The 24,702-nt window shown below is 43.5% G+C and overlaps 2 protein-coding genes across 11 annotated transcripts; both read left to right on the forward strand.

The window, feature by feature from the left end:
* The first annotated feature begins 3,736 nt into the window (after nucleotides 1–3,736).
* LOC111953278 (5'-AMP-activated protein kinase subunit gamma-1) lies at nucleotides 3,737–8,938 on the forward strand. Of its 8 annotated transcripts, none has more exons than XR_011474261.1 (13): nucleotides 3,737–3,835; nucleotides 4,129–4,177; nucleotides 4,309–4,409; nucleotides 4,841–4,922; nucleotides 5,088–5,146; nucleotides 5,577–5,622; nucleotides 5,741–5,795; nucleotides 6,069–6,195; nucleotides 6,330–6,507; nucleotides 6,650–6,687; nucleotides 6,825–6,971; nucleotides 7,679–7,870; nucleotides 8,700–8,938. XR_011474261.1 is itself a non-coding variant. In XM_023972447.2 (13 exons), the coding sequence occupies exons 1-13, from the start codon at nucleotides 3,858–3,860 to the stop codon at nucleotides 8,720–8,722; spliced, it is 1,023 nt and encodes a 340-aa protein (XP_023828215.1). In that variant the 5' UTR covers nucleotides 3,766–3,857; the 3' UTR covers nucleotides 8,723–8,938. The 8 variants fall into 8 exon arrangements, 2 of the variants coding, with proteins under 2 accessions (XP_023828215.1, XP_023828214.1); XR_011474262.1 differs by having other exon boundaries at nucleotides 4,129–4,168; XR_002875849.2 differs by having other exon boundaries at nucleotides 3,766–3,881.
* A 285-nt stretch (nucleotides 8,939–9,223) lies between these two features.
* LOC111953329 (reticulophagy regulator 2) lies at nucleotides 9,224–24,680 on the forward strand. Of its 3 annotated transcripts, none has more exons than XM_023972548.3 (9): nucleotides 9,224–9,716; nucleotides 10,295–10,398; nucleotides 12,530–12,560; nucleotides 13,318–13,447; nucleotides 13,941–14,025; nucleotides 14,624–14,761; nucleotides 16,828–16,916; nucleotides 18,033–18,168; nucleotides 21,790–24,680. In XM_023972548.3, the coding sequence occupies exons 1-9, from the start codon at nucleotides 9,475–9,477 to the stop codon at nucleotides 22,554–22,556; spliced, it is 1,722 nt and encodes a 573-aa protein (XP_023828316.1). In that variant the 5' UTR covers nucleotides 9,224–9,474; the 3' UTR covers nucleotides 22,557–24,680. The 3 variants fall into 3 exon arrangements, with proteins under 3 accessions (XP_023828316.1, XP_023828317.1, XP_023828318.1); XM_023972549.3 differs by having other exon boundaries at nucleotides 9,668–9,733; XM_023972550.3 differs by lacking the exon at nucleotides 9,224–9,716 and adding an exon at nucleotides 9,920–9,991.
* The last annotated feature ends 22 nt before the right edge of the window (nucleotides 24,681–24,702 follow it).

Raw genomic sequence — 24,702 nt, forward strand, 5'->3', positions numbered from 1 at the left:
TGAGCTATTAATCTCAGTCTGGGCACGCACACACATCCTAGAAAGCAATATGCCATTTTGAGCTGACATTTAAGAACTGCAGTCACACAGGCACTGATCTACATRTGTGGTGTCAAGCAAGGCGACATTAACCTGGTCACAGATTTGTTTGGGCTGTCTTGCCAATTCACATGGACTTTGTCAAGATGACACAAACAGATCTGGGACCAGGCTAAGGCACTGTCACCTACGCCACCATCTTTGGAATCTCAATTGAATTTCTTAAATTCCTCATCTTTGTCTCCTCAAAATGCATTGGAGCAGAACATATGGGGTTCCTGCTCTGTGGGCCGTATTCACAAAGCGTAGGACTGCTAATCAAGGATCAGGTTACCTCTAATTGTCATCTAAAGCTAAGCGAAGGACCCTGGGACTAAACCTCCCTCTGCAACTGGATCCTGTACTTCCTGACGGGCCACCCTCAGGTGGTAAGGGTAGGTAACAACATCCTCCACGCTGATCCCCTAGGGTGCGCCTTCAGTCCCCTCCTGTACTCCCTGTTCACTCACAACTGCATGGCCAGGCACGACTCCAACACCAAGTTTGCTGATGACACAACAGTGGTAGGCCTGATCACCGACAATGATGAGACAGCCTATAGGGAGGAGGTCAGAGACATGGCCGTGTGGTGCCAGGATAACCTCTCCCTCAACATGATCAAGACAAAGGAGATGATTGTGGACTACAGGAAAAGGATGACCGAGCACGCACCATTCTCATCGACGGGGCTGCAGTGGAGCAGGTTGAGCGCTTCAAGTTCCTTGGTGTTCACATCACCAACAAACTAATATGGTCTAAGCACACCAAGACAGTCGTGAAGAGGGCACGACAAAGCCTATTCCCCCTTAGGAGACTGAAAAGATTTGACATGGGTCCTCAGATCCTCAAAAGATTCTACTGCTGCACCATCGAGAGCATCCTGACTGGTTGCATCACTGCCTGGTATGGCAACTGCTCGGCCTCCGACCGCAAGGCACTGCAGAGAGTAGTGCGTACAGTCCAGTACATCACTGGGGCCAAGCTTCCTGCCATCCAGGACCTCTATACCAGGCGGTGTCGGAGGAAGGCCCTAAAAATTGTCAATGACTCCAGCCACCCTAGTCATAGACTGTTCTCTCTGCTACCACACGGCAAGCAGTACCAGAGTGCCAAGTCTAGGTCCAATAGGCTTCTTAACAGCTTCTACCCCCACACCATAAGACTCCTGAACAGCTAATCAAAGGGCTACGCAGACCCCTCTTTTACGCTGCTGCTACTGTTTATTATCTATGCATAGTCACTTTAACTCTACCTACATGTACATAAACTCAGCAAAAAAAGAAACGTCCCTTTTTCAGGACCCTGTCTTTCAAAGATAATTCGTAAAAATCTTCACAGATCTTCACAGATCTTCATTGTAAAGGGTTTAAGTACTGTTTCCCATGCTTGTTCAATGAACCATAAACAATTAATGAACATGCACCTGTGGAACGGCCATTAAGACACTAACAGCTTACAGACGGTAGGCAATTAAGGTCACAGTTATGAAAATGTAGGACACTATAGAGGCCTTTCTACTGACTCTGAAAAACACCAAAAGAAAGATGCCCAGGGTCCCTGCTCATCTGTGTGAACGTGCCTCAGGCATGCTGCAAGGAGGCATGAAGACTGCAGATGTGGCCAGGGCAATAAATTGMAATGTCTGTACTGTGAGACACCTAAGACAGCGCTACAGGGAGACAGGACGGACAGCTGATCGTCCTCGCAGTGGCAGACCACGTGTAACAACACCTGCATAGGATTGGTACATCTGAACATCACACCTGCGGGACCGGTACAGGACGGCAACAACAACTGCCCGAGTTACACCAGGAACGCACAATCCCTCCATCAGTGCTCAGACTGTCTGCAATAGGCTGAGAGAGGCTGGACTGAGGGCTTGTAGGCCTGTTGTAAGGCAGGTCCTCACCAGACATCACCGGCAACAACGTCGCCTATGGACACAAACCCACAGTCGCTGGACCAGACAGGACGGGCAAAAAGTGCTCTTCACTGACAAGACGCGGTTTTGTCTCACCAGGGGTGATGGTCGGATTCGCGTTTATCGTCGAAGGAATGACCGTTACACCGAGGCCTATACTCTGGAGCGGGATCGATTTGGAGGTGGTGGGTTCGTCATGGTCTGGGGCGGTGTGTCACAGCATCATCAGACTTAGCTTGTTGTCATTGCAGGCAATCTCAACGCTGTGCGTTACAAGGAAGACATCCTTGTACCATTCCTGCAGGCTCATCCTGACATGACCCTCCAGTATGACAATGCCTCCAGCCATACTGCTCGTTCTGTGTRTGATTTCCTGCAAGACAGGAATGTCAGTGTTCTGCCATGGCCAGCGAAGAGCCCGGATCTCAATCCCATTGAGCACGTCTGGGACCTGTTGGATCAGAGAGTGAGGGCTAGGGCCATTCTCTCCAGAAATGTCCGGGAACTTGCAGATGCCTTGATGGAAGAGTGGGGTAACATCTCACAGCAAATCTGGTGCAGTCCATGAGGAGGAGATGCACTGCAGTACTTAATGCAGCTGGTGGCCACACTAGATACTGACTTACTTTTGACCCCCCCCCTTTGAATAATAATGTCCCTGAACAATTTCTGTTAGTCACATGTCTGTGGAACTTGTTCAGTTTATGTCTCAGTTGTTGAATCTTGTTATGTTCATACAAATATTTACACATGTTAAGTTTGCTGAAAATTAACACAGTTGTGACAGTGAGAGGATGTTTATTTTTTGCTGAGTTTATTACCTCAATTACCTCGACTAACCGGTGCCCCCGCACATTGACTATGTAACGGTACATGTATATGGCCTCGCTATTGTTATTTTACTGTTGCTGTTTAATTATTTGTTATTTTATTTTCTATTTTCTATTTTTTACTTAACACTTATTTTTCTTAACCTCTTATAGCATTGTTGGTTAAGGGCTTGTAAGTAAGCATTTCACTGTAAGGGCTTCAACTGTTGTGTTCGGCGCATGTGACAAATACAATTTGATTTGATTTGATTTTAAAAGGCTCAACTTTATCCTAGATCAGCACTCCTACTCTGAGACTCTTTGTAAATATGAGCCCCGATCTTCTCCAATGTGTTTTGAGAAGGAGAGAGGACGTGAGGAATCAAGGAAACACAATTCAAATGCAATCTACCTAGCAACAACTCTGCACAACATAGTGTGCTTCACCTCATTTCCTGTTATTGCTGCCGTCCTCAAGCTCGTGCAAATAACAATGAACAACACAATGCCAATGGGAACAGGAAGCCATTACAGCTGAATCAAAACAGTCAACATAGTTACACCCATCACCAGAGTCATAGCAAGCCTTTCAAAATACTGCAGCACCTCTCTATTGCATTCAACTTCAGCACATATCCATATTACAACACAACACGTCCTTTTGACTGCTGTGCCTCGTGTAGTCCTAGTATACCAAGTCTGTGTGAGCATTTCTGACACTGCTTCTGTGCAAAATATCAGATCAATTACATTGCCAGGCAAAATGTTTTCACAACTCAGGAACCACATCAACAACATGATGTAAAGCTCCTAAAATCCACACAGAAACTATGTAGAATATGTCAGAGAGGAATGTACCCACCCCTCTTCTGCCTGCGCCTCTCCCCTTACCCCAGACCCCGCCCCCATCCCCTTGGCCCTCTGCATACCACTTGAGACTCCTGCTCCTAATATAGACCCAACTGGTTTGTGGGACAGGCAGGGGGAGAGGAGCCTGCATGTAGCAGGATCTAGCGTTTATTGTTGGGTGAGTAGTGCCCAAGTCTTTCATGGAGAAAATACTTATCAGGCAGGTAAGTCATGGTACACGAGTTGGCCGGGTTTGTGTTTGAGAAGTGTGTGTAGGACTGAAACATTTAGGACTACAAGGAATACAGCTGGGGTAAAAAGTCTGTTGGATTGTAAACTGTTTTTGGTTTAGAGCTTAGTTCAACTTGATCCTGAATGTTTTCCCCTCGAGCTTCATTCCAGCAGGGATTTTAGAGCACATTTATCAAGGTGTTATAGAATGTGGTTGGTGTTTTTTTTCTGTTGGTCTAGATCATGTTTCAAGAGATGCGTGAAGAATTGAAGAATTCAGGTAATTCAGGTAACCTTCAGTGTTTGTGTGTGTGAATGTACATTTGTGTGTCTGTTTCATGGAATGAGGTGTATAGGGGATCTATAACTGTCTGTGTGTGTGTGTAACTTTGTCCCCACTTCACCTACCCATAACTTCAGAGGCTGATGCTGAGATATACATGAAGTTCATGAAAAGTCATTGCTGCTATGAGGCCATTCCAACCAGCTGTAAACTGGTCATATTTGACACAACACTACAAGTAAGAGTCCAGGGTCCTGTAACCCACTTGTATGTTGGAACTGAACAATACAAAATAATTTGAGGGAAAAATCAAGAGTCCAGGATCGTGTTCAGTAGGGCACATCGTAGCAAAACGTCTTACAACAGGTTACAGGAAACTAAAATCTGTGTTCTTATTTGACAAATTCACGTAGTGCCTCCCCGTTTCAGAACATGTTCTTCCTGTTGAACTCAACCCAGATATTTATTCTCCCTCCACTTCCCAAGGGAAAGGTCATAGTCCCTTTTGGTATGACATTTCAAGTCAGAGTTCCTCTCTCCTGGAACTACAGCTACAGTTATAGCGGTTTTCCCTGCAGCAATATTTCATGTGCAGCCTTCTTCCCTTAAGCATACTCACTACTAAGACCGGTGTTAACTGGTTGTGTTAAAGAAATCCTATGTTTGCAGGTGAAGAAAGCCTTTTTCGCTCTTGTAGCAAACGGCTTGAGAGCTGCACCTCTCTGGGATAGCAAGACACAGAGGTTTGTGGGTAAGAGAAGAGATTAGGGGGTGCTCTCTTGCTACTTGCTTATGGCAACGCAATGCTCTGAATGATTGCAAGCTTTGGCTGGTTTTGGGGGTAGTGTGATATGAAGACTAGACACTAGCGCGTATCCATGCCAATAGTGATAAGAACTCTCTATTGTCCTCACAGGTATGCTGACTATAACAGATTTCATCAACATTCTCCATCGTTACTACAGGTCCCCATTGGTGCGTATCTGAACCAAATGCAAGTCAATATCCCAGTCATTAGCATGTTTCACATTTCATGTCCAAATCATCCCAATGTGTCTGAAATGGATTGTGTAGCTCAAACGTCCTTAAAGATGATTTGGACATTTAACATGCAAAATGCTAATAACGGGGATATTGACCTGCATTGATTTTTKGACAAAAATTCTTAAAAGTTTGCCTTTGGTGACTGTGGCCAGGTAAACAAAACCAAAGCATGGATTGCTGTCTTACCWTGTCCATACATTTCTTACATGGTAAGGAAACCATTTTGTAATTCGGGTGGACTATCCCTTTAAGCCTAGTCCTGGCCTATAAAGCATGTTCAATGGAGACAAGATCATGGTTGTGTGAATAACACAGAAATCATTCATCATAATTTGTCCAATATGTTTCCCCCCTCCCACAGGTTCAAATGAATGAGCTGGAGAGGCATCAAATTGGAACATGGCGAGGTGATTCATTCAAGTAAATAAGCTTGAGAAAGCAAATGATACAGTGTTCTATGTCTATGGTATATACGTACATGTCTTTCTGTAACTTTCCCTTCTGTTTATTTCTCTCTCTCTGCAGATGTGTACCTGCAATACTCCAACCACTGTCTTCACAGTATCACTCCAGACGCCAGGTGAATCTACGCAGCTCTCAGCCAAACCAACTCCTGTCACCTGGCTTTGCCTGAGTTGTTACTTTTACTGATAACTTTTTTTAATGAGTGACAGACTAAGGAAATTGAGGCTGGGATTCAGTCAATTACAGGCAGTGTTCTGGGTTGTGTTCAGTAGGGCACACTGTAGCAAAACGTTTTGCAACATGACCCAGGTGTGGATGTTGGTTGTGCTCTCCAGGGTTAGACACAGTGACTATAGGCCTACTCAGTCTCCCCTCCTCTCCTTTGCAGCCTCTTCGACGCCATCTATTCCCTACTGAGATATAAGATCCACAGATTGCCGGTTATCGATCCCGTGTCCGGAAATGTCTTACACATTCTCACGCACAAGCGAATCCTCAAGTTTCTCCATATATTTGTAAGACAACATGACTTGAAGATGTCTGTGTGTTTATGCTCATATCATATGGTCATCCATTTCAAACAGTGGTGTTGTGAACTGTATGTGTTGCTTTTACAATCCTTGTGTTCCTTCTTCTTTAAAAAAAAAAGTATTCTACACAGAAAGAGACAGTCCCAAAACCCTGCTTCATGCAGAAGACGATCCAGGACGTTGGGATCGGGACATTCCAGAACATTGCCACGGTCCAGCAGACGGCCTCAGTCTACGATGCCCTGTCTGTGTTTGTAGAGAGGAGGGTCTCCGCACTGCCCGTAGTAAACGAGCAAGGTGGGTTAACCTAATCTCTTGTTCAAAGTCGAACACTGACTAGTACAGTATGTGTATGTCCTTACGTAGGTGCCCTTCAAAATAAAGTTTGACTTGTAAGATGTAGGTAGGCTATGTATCTCACTGTCCTTTGTACACCAAGGCAAGGTGGTGGCTCTCTACTCCAGATTTGATGTGATTGTAAGTACCCCAAAGCTGCCCATTACAGTTTAATTAACTTGAAAACAATACAAAATAAACCCCTTCACATCTTTGTTGGTGCATTGTGTACATTTTTATTCTTCCCTCCGCTCCTCTCCTCTTCTTCTCGGAGACAGAATCTGGCTGCCCAGAAGACATACAACAACCTGAACATGTCCATGCAGGAGGCCATCCAACGGCGCTGCTGTTTCATTGAGGGCGTCATCAAGTGTCTCCCCGACGAGACCCTGGAGACCGTCATTGATCGCATAATTAAGGCTGAGGTTAGTGTCCCACTCTGCTCTCATCAGGGTTGTGTTCATAAGGCAACAAATGGTTGCCTCAGATGCTGCAAATGCTGCATCAGGGAGGGACTACTTCAACGTGTCCAATTAGAAACACTTGTTATTTTTGCTATGGTGTGCACTACTGAATAYGACCACGGTCATGTCCTCTATCACAGCGGCCCTGTCTCTCCACTCCACCTACAAGTTTGTTTAAAAAAAGACATCAAAGTAATGGGCGCTGATATGCTGTAACATTTAGCTCTATTAGCCCACACAATGAAATATAGAGTTATGAAGGTTTTTTACATTAGGCCACTAGTATTTAAATATATTTCAATGCATTAGCTGTAGACTGTAAAAGTATTAGCCCTCTGTTGCTTACTGCTCTACTCTACTCTACTTAATTACCRGTAAGTCCTTGTTGTGTAACCACGACCAACCCTTTCCCACCACACACTCCCATCCTGCCCCTATCCTCTCCCCCTCCTGTCCCCATTCTGCACCAATTCTCTCCCCATTCTACCCCACCCTGCCCCCATTCCCTCTCCCCATACTGCCCTCATCCTGTTCCCATCGTGCCCTCCATCCTCTCTCCATCCTGTCCCCATCTTACCCTCCATCCTGCCCCATTCCTCTCTCCATCCTCTCCTCTCCCCTTTTACTCCTCATCCTGTCCCCATCGTGTCCCCATCCTTTCCCCTCAGGTCCATCGGCTGGTCCTGGTGGACAAAGAGGACGTGTGCAGGGGGATCATCTCTCTCTCTGACCTGCTCCAGGCCATGGTGTTAAGCCCGGCAGGTATTGACGCCCTTTTAGCCCCTTAGCACCTGTGGGAGTCAGGCCCCCTTGCCCTACCTCCATCTTCTACCGCCTCTAGCCCCACCTTCCTGGCCCAGGTATGTCCACCCTTTTTCTCTCCTCTCCCCAATCCCCCCCAGTTCACTGATTGGCATCAGACACACTTCTTTGACCCCCCACAACAGCTACTGCTGCTATGTTTCTCTGAGCTTCAGCCACATATCAACCCCCCACCACATACCCTGAAGCACCAACATGCAAGTGGGCACACACACACAGACTTTCTCTGCAAAGGGTGATGATGATGACCTCTGACCTATCGTTCCCTGCTTGCCTGATGCATGGGGCGCAGTATAAATCCAATGATTTTCAAAAGGACTGCAATCTTGAAGATTCCAAGCCTTTGTGGTTGACATTCTATGGACTAGCTGCAGCTAAAAGGCTAAGTTACAGTATGGCACTAGAGGAATGTGGTGATGTATCGGCATAAAGATTTGATGATATCTGATTTCATGGCACCCTATTCCTTATAGTGTACTACTTTTGACCAGTGTCCATAGGACTCAAGTGAAAAATTAATAAATAGCTTGGCTTGTGCAAGCCGAAACGGTTCATCTCCTGTTTCTGTAGCGTGAGGCAGCTTGATGTACAAGTACAGACCCTGGACAGGACACTAGTCTATCTCAGGTCAGTAGTTCATTATATATAAGTAATAGGGTGCCATTTGGGATGCAACCATGTTGTTGTTAATTTGCATCTCTGATTGTTTTTTATCTATGGCATGAATCTGTATGGAGCTTATTATCTATTTATGCTGATATAATAAGAACACACTTTGATGCACACCTTTTTTTATCATATGCTTTGGTTATAATCATTCCAATCTTTGATAATATTGCATTTCCACTATTGTTTTTTCTTTTCCAGAGATTTCAAGCAAATCAAACTGAGATCACTAGAGGACAATGTGAAGTCCATGGTGGATGAAAAGGGAGACCGTTTTCAAAATGTCAACATACTGTTGTAGAGAAAAACATAATCCGCAACAATCAGCTGTATCAGTTGAGTTCAATAAAACACAATATTCATTAGTTACATTTGATCAAATTGACGATGTTACTTTGTGTTGCGCTGAATTTGTGCTGTATTAAACATGTTCAAATCAATTTGACTTGTTTTTTTATAATGGACTTGCACAATGGATTCTACTGTTTTATGTAAGCTTTTCAGAGAAACAAGTGGAGATATAAATATAACTTGTATTTTACGTAACAATGSATAGTACTATCCAATTTATCCAGCAGATGTCAGTAAATAGCTATTGTTTTCGCAAAACCAAGCGCAGTAAACAAGGAAGCACGTGACATGCTGAGCCAGTAAACTGGGTTTCCATTAGATAGCACAGCTATAAAGTCTTCATTTGCTATATCGTAAGAATTCATGAAAACAACATTTTAGATTTTTGGTCTTAATTTAAGGTTAGGCATAATATTAGCAGTGTGGTTCGGGTTAGATTTAAAATCCCATTTTAAGACGAGCAATTGTAGAAATAGGCGGGGTTTATGACTTTGTGGCTGTAACAACTAGTGACCACCCAGTAACATCGGTTACTACTTTTTTTGTTTAATCCATAACGGCCTTCGCGGATTTATCCGCCTAGCCATACCCCGTGATCACCAAAACAACATAACGTGGTGGAAAGATGGCGAGTGGAGAGGAGGCTAGATGCCCCTCTGTTTCTTCCGTACTCGAGGACCTGTTCCCTGCCGGAGGATCAGAGCAAGTATGCGGGGATGGGAACCCTGAGCTCGTGCAACTGCGGGAGCGTCTTCAAGGCTGGCTATCGCAATATGAGCCTTTGCTGTTATGGATGCAGAGGCTGCTTGTTTGGGAAAGGCCGCTCTACAGCATCTTTGTTGCTCTCACGCTGAACACCTTGTTCTGGTAATGCTAAATAATTTGTAAGAATCACTCATCTAATCAGTTATTTTGCACTGAATAGGAATATGCACTATAGCTAATGTCTTAGCTTGATAGTAGTAGTAGCTACTTACTGTAGTGTAGCTAGGTTGAATGACAACGATAATCCTCGGACGACAGTGACGCGCTAGCTAGGTGGCTAATTAGCTATTTAACGATGTCAGCTGGTAGTTTGGTATGCCAAAGTTTCCCTACTATTATCGAATAACGTTTCGCTAAATACTCTACATAAGTTACAAGTGAGCCATCTTTCAAATTACAGTAACTTACCTAGCTAACAAGACGTTTTGGAGCGTTCGGATAGAAATGTGTAAATGTAGAACAAGCGTGCGTCTCCGACATGTAGACCAAGTAATCATGACGGCTGTATTCATGGATTGTTACATCTGCAACGTTTGACAACTGAACGTGGCCAAGTTTTATGTATTGTCCTGAACCAGGACAGGGGGCTAGCTGACAGTCTATTCACTCGTGGCTAACTAGTGAACTTGACTAACATTGGTTACATGTTAAAATGGCATGGGTTTGTTTGTTTTTTACAGGCTTCTGTCTTCGACTTCCCTGCGTCCTCTCTTCCTCCTGAGTCTTTCCATTCTAGGGCTCATGCAGCTGGAGAGATGGAAGCATAAGTTACCTCTTACAACAGGTAAGTTCATAAACTCAGCAAAAAAGAAACGTCCTCACTGTCAACTGCATTTATTTTCAGCAAACATAACATGTGTAAATATTTGTATGAACATAAGATTCAACAACTGAGGCATAAACTGAACAAGTTCCACAGACATGTTACGCACACCTCTTGGAGGTAACGTAACACAAATCCCCGTGGGTTGAACGAGGTATATGACTGTTGGGAAAAGGGGCTGGACGGAAGCAAAGAAAGTTAGAGCCCYMTCTCCTACCCACAACTTACCTAACTAGCACCACCTGGCGCACTAACCAAAATACAGGGGATGGTCTGCCCAGGTCTTACCTAGTGTGCATAGACAGAGTACATACTACAGGTATATGTATGCCCGCAGGCCTCTTGCCTAAACACTCCCAAGGTGCCTTCCCCTTCCCCCCTGGGAACAAAAACAGAATAATACTAACGTGAACAATTTCAATCACCAAAACACAGTCCTTGTGACAAAAACATAACTCAGCAGGACCGCCTACAAAATCTGTCTGAGCAACAACCAACACAGGACATACCAATAAGCTCTCTCTTTCTGAGCACAGGAACACTGGCTTATATACAGCTGGAGAAGGAGTCTGTAATTTCAGACAGCTGTATCCCCTGACGAGAGGGCGAGGTCAGCTCCAATCTGCAACTTGGGCCGACCAATCAGCTGCTTGGGGGAATCCAGGAAGCCATTTCCTGAAATACATACATACAAACCCACAACAACACAGAGACTGGGGAACGTAACACATGTGACTAACAGAAATTCCATAATGTGTCCCTGAACAAAGGGGGGTCAAAATCAAAAGTAACAGTCAGTATCTGGTGTGGCCACCAGCTGCATTAAGTACTGCAGTGCATCTCCTCATGAACTGCACCAGATTTGCCMGTTCTTGCTGTGAGATGTTACCCCACTCTTCCACCATGGCACCTCCCAAGTTCCCGGACATTTCTGGGGAGAATGGCCCTAGCCCTCACCCTCCGATCCAACAGGTCCCAGATGTGCTCAATGGGATTGAGATCCGGGCTCTTCGCTGGCCATGGCAGAACACTGACATTCCTGTCTTGCAGGAAATCACACACAGAATGAGCAGTATGGCTGGTGGCATTGTCATGTCAGGATGAGCCTGCAGGAAGGGTACCGCACAAGGGAGGAGGATGTCTTCCCTGTAACGCACAGCGTTGAGATTGCCTGCAATGACAACAAGCTCAGTCCGATGATGCTGTGACACACCGCCCCAGACCATGACAGACCCTCCACCTCCAAATTGATGGAGAGAGTACAGGCTCCAGAGTACAGGCCTCGGAGTAACGCTCATTCCTTTGACGATAAACGCGAATCCGATTCACCCTTGGTGAGACAAAACCGCGACTCGTCGGTGAAGAGCACTTTTTGCCAGTCCTGTCTGGTCCAGTGACGGTGGGTTTGTGCCCATAGGCGACGTTGTTGCCGGTGATATYTGGTGAGGACCTGCCTTACAACAGGCCTACAAGCCCTCAGTCCAGCCTCTCTCAGCCTATTGCGGACAGTCTGAGCACTGATGGAGGGATTGTGCGTTCCTTTTACCTTTATTTAACTAGGCAAGTCAGTTAAGAACAAATTCTTATATTCAATGACGGCCTAGGTAGTGTCCTAAGTTTTCATAACTGTGACCTTAATTGCCTACCGTCTGTAARCTGTTAGTGTCTTAATGACCATTCCACAGGTGCATGTTCATTAATTGTTTATGGTTCATTGAACAAGCATGGGAAACTGTGTTTTAAACCCTTTACAATGAAGATCTGTGAAGTTATTTGGATTTTTACAAATTATCTTTTGAAAGACAGGGTCCTGAAAAAGGGACATTTCTTTTTTTGCTGAGTTTAGAAGGTGCATGCATGCATTACTCATGCCACACCCACCCCTGGCCCTGGGGTCAGTGTGAAGTCTGAAATGCTAGTATAGGTCACAATTTGATAAGATGGTTAAATGTTAGTGCTGTCGATTTGGATTTGATTTTACATATCATTGTTCTGATGACTTTGATTACCAATCCTACTCTATGAAGTCTAAAATGTATTGTTGATGTTGGACTTAGATTAACAAATCTGTGCTGTCTCCTCTCCACTACAGTTCAGTATCCTGAGGCCAACCCAATGGAAAGGTATACATCTTGACTCAAAGGTCCAATGCAGCTGTTTTAATCTCAATATCAAATCATTTCTGGCTAACGATTAAGTATCTTACTGTGATTGTTTTCAATTAAAATAGAACAAAAATAAACAAATAGCTTCTTAGCTAAGAGCAATTTCTCAAGCAAGAATTTAGCTAGGAGTGGTCTGAGTGGGGAGGGGAACATGTAACATTAGCTGTTATTGGCAGAGGTTTGGAATTCTCTTTCTTATTGGTCTATTAACTAATTTAATGCATGATGATGTCACCATGGAAGGCCTAAACTTCATCCCACCAAAACAGGCTGAAATTGCAGGCTGTCTTTTCAAACAGCTCTTACACTAAAAGGGCATTATCTTAATTTTCACAATTTCACAGTATAATTCCAACCTCATAGTGTGGAAATATAAAACACAGGACAATAACAATTTTGACTACACTGGGCCTTTAAACACATCCTAACTCACCCTGCACCTATAACACCTTCAAGCACTTTACTGTTAGTGACTATCATGTGATTATTATGGCATTTACCCTACTTGTTTGATGGTCTGCGCTTGTCAATAGCATCAGGGCGCACATTTTATAAAGAGTAGTAGAAGAGCTGATCTAGGATCAGGCTCACTCTATCCATTGTAACCTGATCCTAGATCAGCACTCCTACTCTGAGATGCTTGAATCCTTTTAGATCTGGCTTAGTACTGCTTGTGTTCGTGTGTTCATCCCACAGTCTCTTTATCTGACTGCAGAGAGACCATGAATGTGCAACCCCGGCTCCTCAGTATTCCAGAGCTCAGCCACCACCTGGTGGAGAGCTACCTCTACTGCTGCCTCTTCGTCCAGGAGATGCTGCAGTACAAAAGGCAGAACCATGGAAAGGTATGTTAGGTTTGTTGGCGGCTCAGTGGGTTAGAGCGCATTGCCTCCATCAGGGTTGTGGGTTCGATTTCCACGTGGGCCACATATACTGATTGTCATTTGGTATCTGGAGGTCGACGTGTATTAACTGTTACCATGTTGTTATATTATAAAGTGGCTCAAAGTCATGGTTTATCAAAACATTAAATTGGTTGAGTTGCATAAAAAATTTTGTAGAGCTGAAGCAGAGGAGGCTGGTGGCAGGAGCTGTAGGAGGACAAGCTCATTGGAATGGCTGGAGTGGAATTTATGGAACGGCGTCAAATGTGATTTCCAAGTGTTAGATACCGTTGCATGAATCCCATTACAGCCATTACAATGAGCCTCCTCCTATAGCGCCTCCCCCATCCTCCTCTGATCTGAAGAGGTATTTGCTGAAGTAGTTGTCCCTCCCCTACATTAGTTTCAGCCAACTTGCGGGTTTAATGACACTGCGTCTCTTTTCTCCCTCCAGTTCTGTGCCATGATGTGCTCTGGCTGTTCTGTGCTCGCCGTGGTGGGACACTACGTACCAGGAATCATGATATCCTATATCGTCGGTGAGCTGCCTTGCTTAATCAATTATTTTTCCTTGTTTTTCACAAAGGCAACCAACCAACCAACCAGTATGCCAAAGGGTGTGGTTGTCTAAGAAATGCAGTGCTACTGCATAACAATTGCCAACCAAAGTTATTGCCAATAACTTCTAAATGCAACCTTCATACCATCATTTATAGTGTTGCCATTCCCCAACCTGGAAATGTATTGTGATTTGGCCATATGTGACGCTCAGTATTCCAGGATTGTAGTCAATAGTGCACACAGTAGCCAAACATTTGCAATGGGAACCGCTTACGCCACGTTGTAGCGTTTGGAGTAAATGGTTTCCGTTGCAAAATGTTTTGCTACGTTGTTCACTAATGAATACAACCCTGAGGTATATCCCTTTCTCTGGTTAAACTAAAGATGGTGTGTGTTCCAAATGGAACCCTATTCCCTATATAGTGCACTACTTTTGTCCAGAACTCTATGGGCCCTGGCCAAAAGTAGTACACTATGTAGGCAAAGCGGTGCCATTTGGGATGCTGTGCTTGTCATGGTGAGTCAAAAGCCATTTAAGTGCCATGTTGAGGTTGTTTTTTTTTGTCCTGTGCCCAGCGCTGAGTGTGTTGGTGTGGCCTCTGGTGGTGTACCACGAGCTGATCCAGCGGATGTACACAGGCCTGGAGCCCATTCTGATGAAACTGGACTACAGCATGAAGGGAGACACGCAGCACCGCAAGCACGATAAGAGGAGTGAGTTTACACTGTGTGTGTGTGTGTGCGTGCGTTGTCTGTCAGTGTGTGTTTGATGGTGTGTGTGTGTGTGTCTGTCTTTTAGTGTGTGTGCCCTGCCATCATTCACATGTCACCAGGTCTTCTCTCTCTCTAGCTGTGAACACTGAATGTCAGGGTTGCCTGGGAAATCCTTCTCCTCCCGGTTTGTGGCACTGGTGTGGCAGCTGGAGCAAATTTATTTTCAAACATGTAAGGATCCTGTCCACGGATCCTTAAAGGCCTTAAGTCTTCAAATGTCTTAAATTGCACTTTTAAAGGTCTTTAAAAAATGCAACAGCGATGACTACAGTGTTTCCGTTATATTATGCAGCTGYTAAGTTGTTGCCACTGCGGGAAAAACAAACAAAATTGATAATACTCTGGGTGCACTTTCAAGACATATCCACATATACGCCTCTGTGAGTCACGTCGTTGCCAGAGGAGAGAGCAAGGTAGCCTATGCCATTTGAAAACACTAACTAGAGGTGGGACAATAAACTGAAAATTACTGACGCCCTGCTCGTACCGAAGCAATTTTGCTTCTGTTTGTAATTTCGGTGATTAGGCTACACAACGGTCCCGCTGATTTTTATTTATTTTTATTGGGGGGGGGTTCTAAAACCGTTATTTGGTCAACCGTAATGTGCATTAACATGCTTCCTGCAATGAAAGTATCTGCCCTGTCCATGTTTCTCACTCCCGCTCCCCTCTTTGCACATGGATTGAAGGGAGAGATTAATTCTGATAAGCGCAAGCATACTGGAAGTTGAGCAACATTTCAAAATATAATTGCGTGAAAGACAGTTTTTCAAACTACTGTTACTGTTGTTAAGCGACTCAGATTTATTTGCGTAACAATTATTTCTGAACTGTCAATATAGAGGAAAAAAACTAACACAGTATGGAATTGAGATGATTTGCCAACAGAGCGGTGAATTTTACGGTGAATACATCAAGTATGCTACCAATGAAAAGTTTTTGTAGGACGTTTCATTTACTGTTAGATCAACTGTGTGGCTAAAGAAACTATCATATTTAGCAATCTAGCTAACATGTTTTGAGTTCCCACTTCCCCAGTTGGTAAATTTATGTAGCATAGGCTATAGCCTAGGCCAATATATATGCACAACAAATATACAGGCAAATTAATCTCTAAAGAGACAAAAATATCTAATTATTCTGGATCATATTTTGAAATATTGCACATCAAAATATCCATCATGCACTCCCTGAATATGTTAGATGAAATGGCATACTTCTTTACTTGACACTGGAAAGTCAGTCTAGAGCCCTCCTACTTCGCTACCTTGCTTCGAAGTATAACCATTTGATACCTGATTCACTTAATGAATCAACTTTTTGGTTGTAGTCTAATTGTTATAGCGTAATACTACCCCCAGAAGAGCTACTGTGTGTGTAGACTTTTGTTCCAGCCCCACTCTAACAAACCAGACTCTACAAATGAACTGCTCAACAGGACCTTGTTAAGCTGACTCGGGTGTGTTTGAGCAGTGCTGGATCAAAAGCCTGCACACCCAGTGGCCTAGCTCTCCAGGTGGAGAGTTGACCATGTGTTTTGTACAGTAACAGTGCTGTATATTTGACCTTTTTAAGGCATTTTTTTATCGTTATAGTATTAAGTATCATTATACTAAGCTGGTATTGATATCGAAGCCAAAATTCTGGAAACTTAGTTAATGATTAGTCAATTGGGGTAGCCTAAAAAATGCAGATGGGCAACCCCATGCTTCAGCCATCTATAGTCTAGCCAGTAGCCACTATGCTACTACATTCATCAGGTTCAATGCTAAAATAGCACACCTGYCTGATAATGAGCCACCTTTGGTGAAAGAGCCAGCCCTAAAAATATGCCTTGTTGCCAACATGAGCTCATTTCTGGAGAAGAATATTAGCTGGTGTGGCGCTCGCAGACCTCAATTTGTATTAAATTGCATGCCAAGTGACATTAMAAATCCTTAAGTCTTAAATTCAACATATTGGATCCTGTAGTTACCCTTTAAACTGTGTGTGTGTGTGTGTTGCAGAGGTGAAGAAGGAGGTGGAAGAAGGGGATGAGCCCAGGGCTGAGACAGAGAGCGAGAGCGAGGAGGAGCTGTCCTGCTTTGCCCCCCTGGTAAGCACCACATCGTCTGCCATCTTGCACTAGGATCATGTGTGTGGACATATTTACCTATACTTGTGGGGACCAGAACAAAAATTTGACTAACTAGGGACATTTTGTCGGCCCMCACAAGGGAAAAGGGCTATTTCTAGGGATTACGGTTAGAATTAGGGTTGGGGACAATATTCCCTCATTTATTTCGTCACTGAGCAAATTTCAGGTCTGCTGAGCTTAAACTTGAATGTTGTGAAAATTCAGTGGAACTTCCAGTGCATGTTTACTGTGAACACTGAGGCTGTACCTGCTTTAAGTTAGTTTTTTAACAGTGGCAAAGTAGACTACTATGGCTATTTGATCATAATGTAGTCTTACCAGAATGGCCTACCATCAAAAACAACCGAGAAAATGCATCCCAAAACATTTAACCTGGAAATAGCTGTTCTATCATTCAGCCAATGTGTGATGTTCAATGTAGGCCTACATTCTATGAGACTTTTGGGGGGGGGGGGGAATAAACATGCAGGGCTTGACATGAACCTTTATCCAATCAGACAAGGAAGTGTCTGTTCTTAATGTTGTGACTGATGCAAGAAACCACTTTACAAGATAATATGCATTATTATTCACATACCATTATTACAGAGAATCAGACAAATTATGCTACCCTCTGCCTATTGTCTACTTAGCTTATTCAAGCCTACCTCAAAATACCGCACTGCCCCTTTAAGACAAAAACAATCTCTTTACCTTTCTTTTCTCCCGAAGTGTGCACATGTTCACTTCCCCTTATGGATTTGAAAGGAAATTCATGTTAATGGAAACTCCCTCTAGCCCATGCCTATAAATCCAATGCTTTTAAATATGTATGGAATAGAACAAACGTACACTTCAGGAGGAATGAGAGATTATTCATACTTAACCAAGATATTCTCCTCAATGAAAGGCTAAATATTTGTTTTTTACAGATTGTGAACCTAAGTTTCAATGTTGACATTCAATTGAGAGGATAAGACAATATTATTGGTTGACTTTGTAATAACCTAATTGGGCTCTAGTATGGGTTCTGTCGAGAGCCTTTCACTAAAGAACAATGGTGATATCATAAAATTGTGCCATGTCATTGGTCAGGTGGATGCAAAGACCACAGCCCTGGCTATGGCCATCACCGACTCGGAGCTGTCTGACGAGGAAGCATCCATTTTGGAGAGTGGGGGGTTCTCCGTATCCAGAGCTACCACCCCACAGATCACAGACGTCTCTGAAGGTAAGTACCCAAGCACAACAGGCCCTTCCTCCAAAGTATCTGTCCTGCGCAACTTGGATTTAAAAGAAAAGGAATGGTGTGTGTGTATTAATTAGTGCAAACCGAAGCAAAATGTTTTGCCCCATAAAGAAAATACTCACCGGTAGCCTCACCAATCAGAGGCTCCATGTGTAGCAAGTGAAGTGGGAGATTTCTAATCAATGCTAAATGGAATTAGGCTACAATGATCAACCAACTGGTAGGCTGTGGTTTCATATGAATAAAGTTGTTGTACACAAGTATGCCTCAATAAGCCTTGCTACTTTAGCTAGTTAGCTGGCAACTGAAGCTAGCTTCTTTACAAAGATTAGATGCAGTCAAGAAGGGCACTAGCAGATGGTATGATAACCTATGGCAGCAACAGGTTTGTCTAACTAGCGCGAGTCGTTTTGGCAACTTTCCCTCTCTCCCTCCAAGCCACACACACCGGCCCCTGCTCCCCTATCCCCCACCCTTCCAAGCAGAGCGCAGCGCACCGGCTCTCAAGTTAACTCCATTGAAGTTAATATATTTAATCTTTAAAACATGTATTTAGACTATCTGAAAAATCATGATATTATTCTAATAGTGAAATCATTTGAAATGCTCATCCCTAGCATATAACCCGATGTTAGACATACCTCTGTGTTAACTCAAATATGACAATGTTCCAGTTTAACAACATTTACTCAACTGTATTAGCACAATACATGGTTGCCATTGCACTCAGGCCCGGTTAATCTACAACGAGACTCCTGCGCAGGCGCACTAATAACAGTGATAGCACCTTTTAAACAAAAATATAGTGATACTTAAAAAATGAATTTTACAATCTCCCACTTTTTCTTTTAAAGACAAATAAACCATCAACAACAATTAAATGTCCCAAGTATTATTTAAGTTCATTACAAATGGGTTGGGTTTCTTTGTATTGACAATGCTTCCAGCACTGAAGCGTGTGAAGTGGTTGATTTTATGTGAAGGTATCACACTGTTGGTCCAAACTCATGTAGATCTGCAGCCACCGTTTCATTGTACTTGGAAGCCAGTGGCAAACCGGCAGTTGGCCAGGTCTTAGGTTTGCTGTATTTCTGACAAGTGTCACAACTGTTAACTATCTGCCATAGAATGAAAAATACTCTCATCATTATTCCCAGAACTGCTGAGTCATTTCTGAAGTCTGTCAACTGCATGTCCAAACGCTTTGAAGTTTTAACAATACTTTTTTTCCCCTTTGTGTTTATGTTCTGTGTCTGTCAGAATCTCATTTTTACATGGACACTGTGTGATGTCTTTGTCTAAAATGTTTACACAATAGTGGCCTGAGGTAGTAAGTTCAAGGGTCACTGGTTGTTTAAACATCACTGCCTTGTCATTTCTTTAATGTCTAGTACAGCCCCTAACTTCTTGAGGGAAGCTTTGCTTAATAGTAAGGGGATATCTGTAGGGGCCACCTCTGTTTCAATGTGACACTTATTAGTCTGACCAATTTTTGCTGGTATCATAACTCTCTTGGTAGAATGGACAATTCTSTCATCTCGGGGCGGCAGGTAGCCTAGCGTTGGGTCAGTAACCGAAAGCTTGCTAAATCGAAGYCCCGAGCTGACAAGGTAAAAATCTGTTGTTCTGCCCCTGAACAAGGCAGRTAACCCACTGTTCCTAGGCCGTCATTGTAAATAAGAATTTGTTCTTATCTGACTGGCCTAGTTAAATAAAAAATGTAATCTCCAAATTTGAACGCTCTGTTGCTTGGTGTGTCAATCATATTTTGTACCTCTCATATTTAGTTCACTGACATAGTTATCAAGCCATTTTGCACCACAAACTGTGCATGTACATGCAGTAGCAATCACAGCAGATCCTAAGAACTCCGTATCAGAAGCAGATTGGTTTGAAAACACTGCTCTCTCTGTGTTTACATTTTCCTCTGTTTAACTTGTTCATTTTTTATGAGGGCAGTCTTTAACCCAATGGTAAGTGCTTTGACAAAAAAAAAACATTTTGATCTCCTTCCATGTCTGTCCAGTGGATTTGTGCCGGGCAATGGCGCCCTCGTCTGGTTGTCTTGAGAATGTGACTTTTTGGCGCCTTTTCTCTGCTGCTCTGTGCAATATGCTGCGTTACTAGTCAAAATTTAGTGCACTATAGCTGGAATAGGGTGCCATTTGGGATTAAACTTGTGTTTCTCGAGCCATCTGAGTTTTGGGAGCAACTAGTAATGTGTTTGGGTGGCAGGAGAAGGGTGTGGAGCCTCGTCCCAGATCGTCCCATCTGTTATTGGCAGGACAGAAGTCTTTTCACCAAAAATTGTTTAGTGCCGACTTCATTGACGCCACAGTCAGCACAGTACAAGCAGTCAAAGCCAACTGTTTCTCCCTACCACCCAGACAGGCAGTATCTATCAACTTGAAAGCTAACACTGCATCCGGGAGAACCATCTCGTACTYGCGCATCCTATTGTATCTCTGTTCRAARTCAATTATGTAGTCCGTAATTGCAACCGAAATGTCTCTAACACTGTCAAAGTTTGAATATGCCTCGTAGGCACGGTCTTACTCTTCTCTAAGAAACACACAATCCAGTGCTCTAATAAAAGTTCCCATACCGTCATCCTTGTTCAAATCCTCAACGGATATTTCCAGTGCTGTATCTCTCGCTCTTCCTTCGAGTGATAATACAACCGCAAATGCTTGCTTTTTCTTGTCCAGATTAGTAACCCGTGTCCAGATTCCAAGTTAAAATGTTCAACTTTCCTACGACCTCTTCTCGTCGAAGCGAGGTGGCACAATGTAGGCACTAGCCATCCGCTGCTACCAATGTCAACTGAAATACGACAGACACAAAGACAAGGTTCCCAGTTTTAACACCGTTTACTCAACTGTATTAGCAYAATACATGGTTGCCATTGCACTCAGGCCAGATTAATCTACAACGAGACTCCTGCGCAGGCGCACTAATAGTAATAGCACCGTAGTAACAGAAATATATGGATACTTAACATGATGATCAATCTGATGCTTTTAAATGTGTGCAGAGAAAGGACAGAATTGGGTTGCAGGGATTTTTACAATTGAGCAGCATGTTACATGTGTTCCACAGTCCAAATCATGTGATTCAAATATTGGCACTAGCAAAATTTGAATTGTCATTATCTTGATATATGCTGTTGACACCTTCCTCATTCACTATATATCAGAATTGCATATTCATTTTTCAATTTTCTAATCACTATATATTGATTTTTCTATTGTGTTATTGTCTGTATTTTTGTTTATCCCACGTGTCACTCTGTTTTTGCCGCTTTGCTTTAACTTGGCCAGGTCGCAGTTGTAAATGAGAACTTGTTCTCAGCTGGCCTACCTGATTAAATAAAGGTGAAATAATAAAATAAAAACTGTGACTCATCGACATGGCGTTGCCACAAGCAGGATATCGTAGATATTCACTCACAAAAAATATCTGGCCATGTGCAGGTGAGCTTCAAGCTGCTGCAATGTGACAGACTTGCGATTCACACTCTTAGAAGTCAACCCAATATTCTGATTTACTTCATGTATCACTGACTACCTTTAACCCCATCCTCTCTCTCCTGTGACTGTTTAGACCCGGACCAGCAGAGTGTGCACAATGACCCAGAGGAGACCTTCCTAAGGGACCGATCTGAATTCCCCTCGGTTGACGAGTTCCCCATCGAGCACAGCCTCCATTTTCCGTTGCGGGGCCCCGGTCAGAGCCAAGGGGACGGGGCTACGGCTGGGGGAAGAGAGCCCTCAGAGGCGGAGCCCATGAGCCCGGCCAGCCTCCTCCTCCAGCACCTGGCCTCCCCACTCCACTTTGTCAACACACACTTCAACGGACGTGGACGGCCGCCAGGTGGGGACCAGGGACCACTGCTGGGTGCTGGGACAGCGGAGGAGGTGGTGCATGGGGGGGAAGTGGAGTCCCAGGCCCCGAGGCAGTCACTGGAAGCCCTGAGTGAGGAGATTGTGAACACGGCAATCTCCACCGTGGTGCAGAACACTCTGTCGGCCCTGCTACGCTCCACCGAGGACAGCAAGGTCCCCTCAATCGCAGATTTCCTGCCCACCGACATGCCCTCCAGCACCCTGGAAAGTCCCCCTGTCGCCGAGGCAGAAAAGGACCAGGATGCGGTCGCTGTGGAGACCGAGGAGAGGAGTGCTGAGGAGATGCCGGACGACATGTTTGTACCGACCGAGGACGAGGACTTTGAGCTTCTGGACCAAAGTGAACTGGAGGAGATGGATGAGGACCTGCTGGGTCTTCTCAGTCCTGATGGACAGGGGATAGTCGGAGTGGCCTCTCCCACAGACACACCCCCATCTCCGACGCACCAACCAGAGTCCTTCTAGCGTCCTCATCACCGCTCATACCCTACTGTTTTGTTTTATGTAGATATACATTGTACAAATATATATGTACACTTATCAAAGAGTCTGTGGTTAGTGGCAGTTGGTTAGTGATTGAGATCACTGTGGTTGATTCTGCCTTCACACTATCACTGGATGAGTCCCGAATGGCACCTATTCCCTTTACAGTGCTCTACTTTTTACCAGGGCCCATAGGGCTCTGGTCAAAAGTAGTGCACTATAGCTAGAATAGGGTGCCATTTGGGATGAAACGTTTCTCGAGGCTTGGGCTTGATGGCACCTGTGTTTGACAGGGTTTTATTGCTTTTAACCAAGGGAACAAGCCATCTGAGTTTTGGGAACTACTAGTAATGTGTTTGGGTGGCAGGAGAAGGGTTTGGAGCCTTGTCCCAGATCTGTTTGTGCTCTATGTTGTAATGCCAAATGGAGTTGGGTATATTACAGCACAATCTGCAATGGGACCAGGCTATAGGGACCAGATCTACAACCACCCTTCTCAAAGGAAATTATTAACAGATTATATGTGGATGGATTTTTTGAGAGAAAGAAAAGGTTTTTGTTTTGATTATTTTAATATATATGATATAAAGTATTTATTGTCGTCATGTGGGAATTTTAAAGTAATAAAGATTCTCTATGGTCAGTAACCCAAGTCGATACTACAATCTGCATTGGATTTAGATCTTCAGCAAAATACAAATGTTTTCATCATGTATGCACAAATACATGCATTTGGGAGTTTCATTGAAGGCAGTTTATTGACCAGCAACCCCTCAAGTAAATTCAGCACTCAATTGTGAAATCTCCCAAACAAAACTTAGTACTGCAGTTATTAGCCATACACAAAGAACTTATTTTAACCGTCTATTAAAATTACATTTCAGATTCACAATAATAGGTCTTTGAAATTTAGGGTGTATTGGACATCGTACGCACAAATACATGTTTGGGAGTTTTGTCGAAGGCAATTTAATGACCAGCAGCCCCACACTAAGCAAGATTGGGAGATTCCACAAACAATAATACATCTCTTTTTTTTAACCAGGTGATGATAAATAAATATTTTATATACAAAACATAGTTACTGTGGTATGCTGACAACCTTTTCAATTGCTCATCGTCAACATCCCAAAGGTCTATTTTGTTAGTTGTATTCTGTAATGTTTGTAAATTAATGCAAGTGCTACTTCACCACCACCAATTGCTTAATATGTGTACAACTTAAATGTTATGGGTACTTAATACTATTGGAAATCCCAGAACTAGGGAAAAACATTTAACATTTTGGGAGGCAACCAGTCTGTCTAGAGACTATGTACCTTACATCTAAAGGTTATTTATGCTGGTTTTGTCACGGCAATCCCACATACAACTGCCATTCACTATGACAAATTATTGAAAGTAATAGGAATACATGCATTGCATTATCTCCCCCAAAAGGTATGTTACCTAGGTCATATGTAACAATGATGGGTTATAAATGTTGCAACCTGATGATAGGAAATCTTCATGTCATTAGTGGGAATTCAGCTCGACCCCAATATAACTAGGACAGCTTTGTTGCGGCAAGTGTGCCTATCTGAATCTCAAGGAGTGGGAGGTTTGCGCAATAGAAGATACCGTTGCACAAACTAATATGTAGACGCAAATTAATGTGAAGTAGAAAATGGCGTCCACCAATGTCTAGCCTAAAGTTCCCCAACCCAAGTTGTCCCTGTGCACTGTATTGTAATATAAACAAACCTTTTTCCTGGCCAATGCCTTCCAAGCACTTCTGTAAAAGTTACCCTCAAAATGAGAGCAATTTGTTACATTGCATGTGATTACCAAGCATTAAAAATGCAATTGTCCTCTCCAAACTTGAAGGGAGCAAGACCTTGGACTTGTAGCAAGCATGCAATTTGTATGTTGCAGCTTTTATTAAACCAATGTCCCTTAAAGAATTCCGATAACACTACATTTGCCATTATGGAAATTTAGTGTGATTCATTTAAAAGGTCATTTCTTTTGCTATAATCCCACTGTAACCAACTATAAGATTAACAAATGTGTTATAGAAATGTTTGCCTATGCTTTTACTGCTTCTTGATCTATAAAGGCACTTAACAAGAACTGCATTGTAAAGAAA

The sequence above is a fragment of the Salvelinus sp. IW2-2015 genome, linkage group LG27 (assembly GCF_002910315.2).
Source record: "Salvelinus sp. IW2-2015 linkage group LG27, ASM291031v2, whole genome shotgun sequence".
Classification (NCBI taxonomy): domain Eukaryota; kingdom Metazoa; phylum Chordata; class Actinopteri; order Salmoniformes; family Salmonidae; genus Salvelinus; species Salvelinus sp. IW2-2015.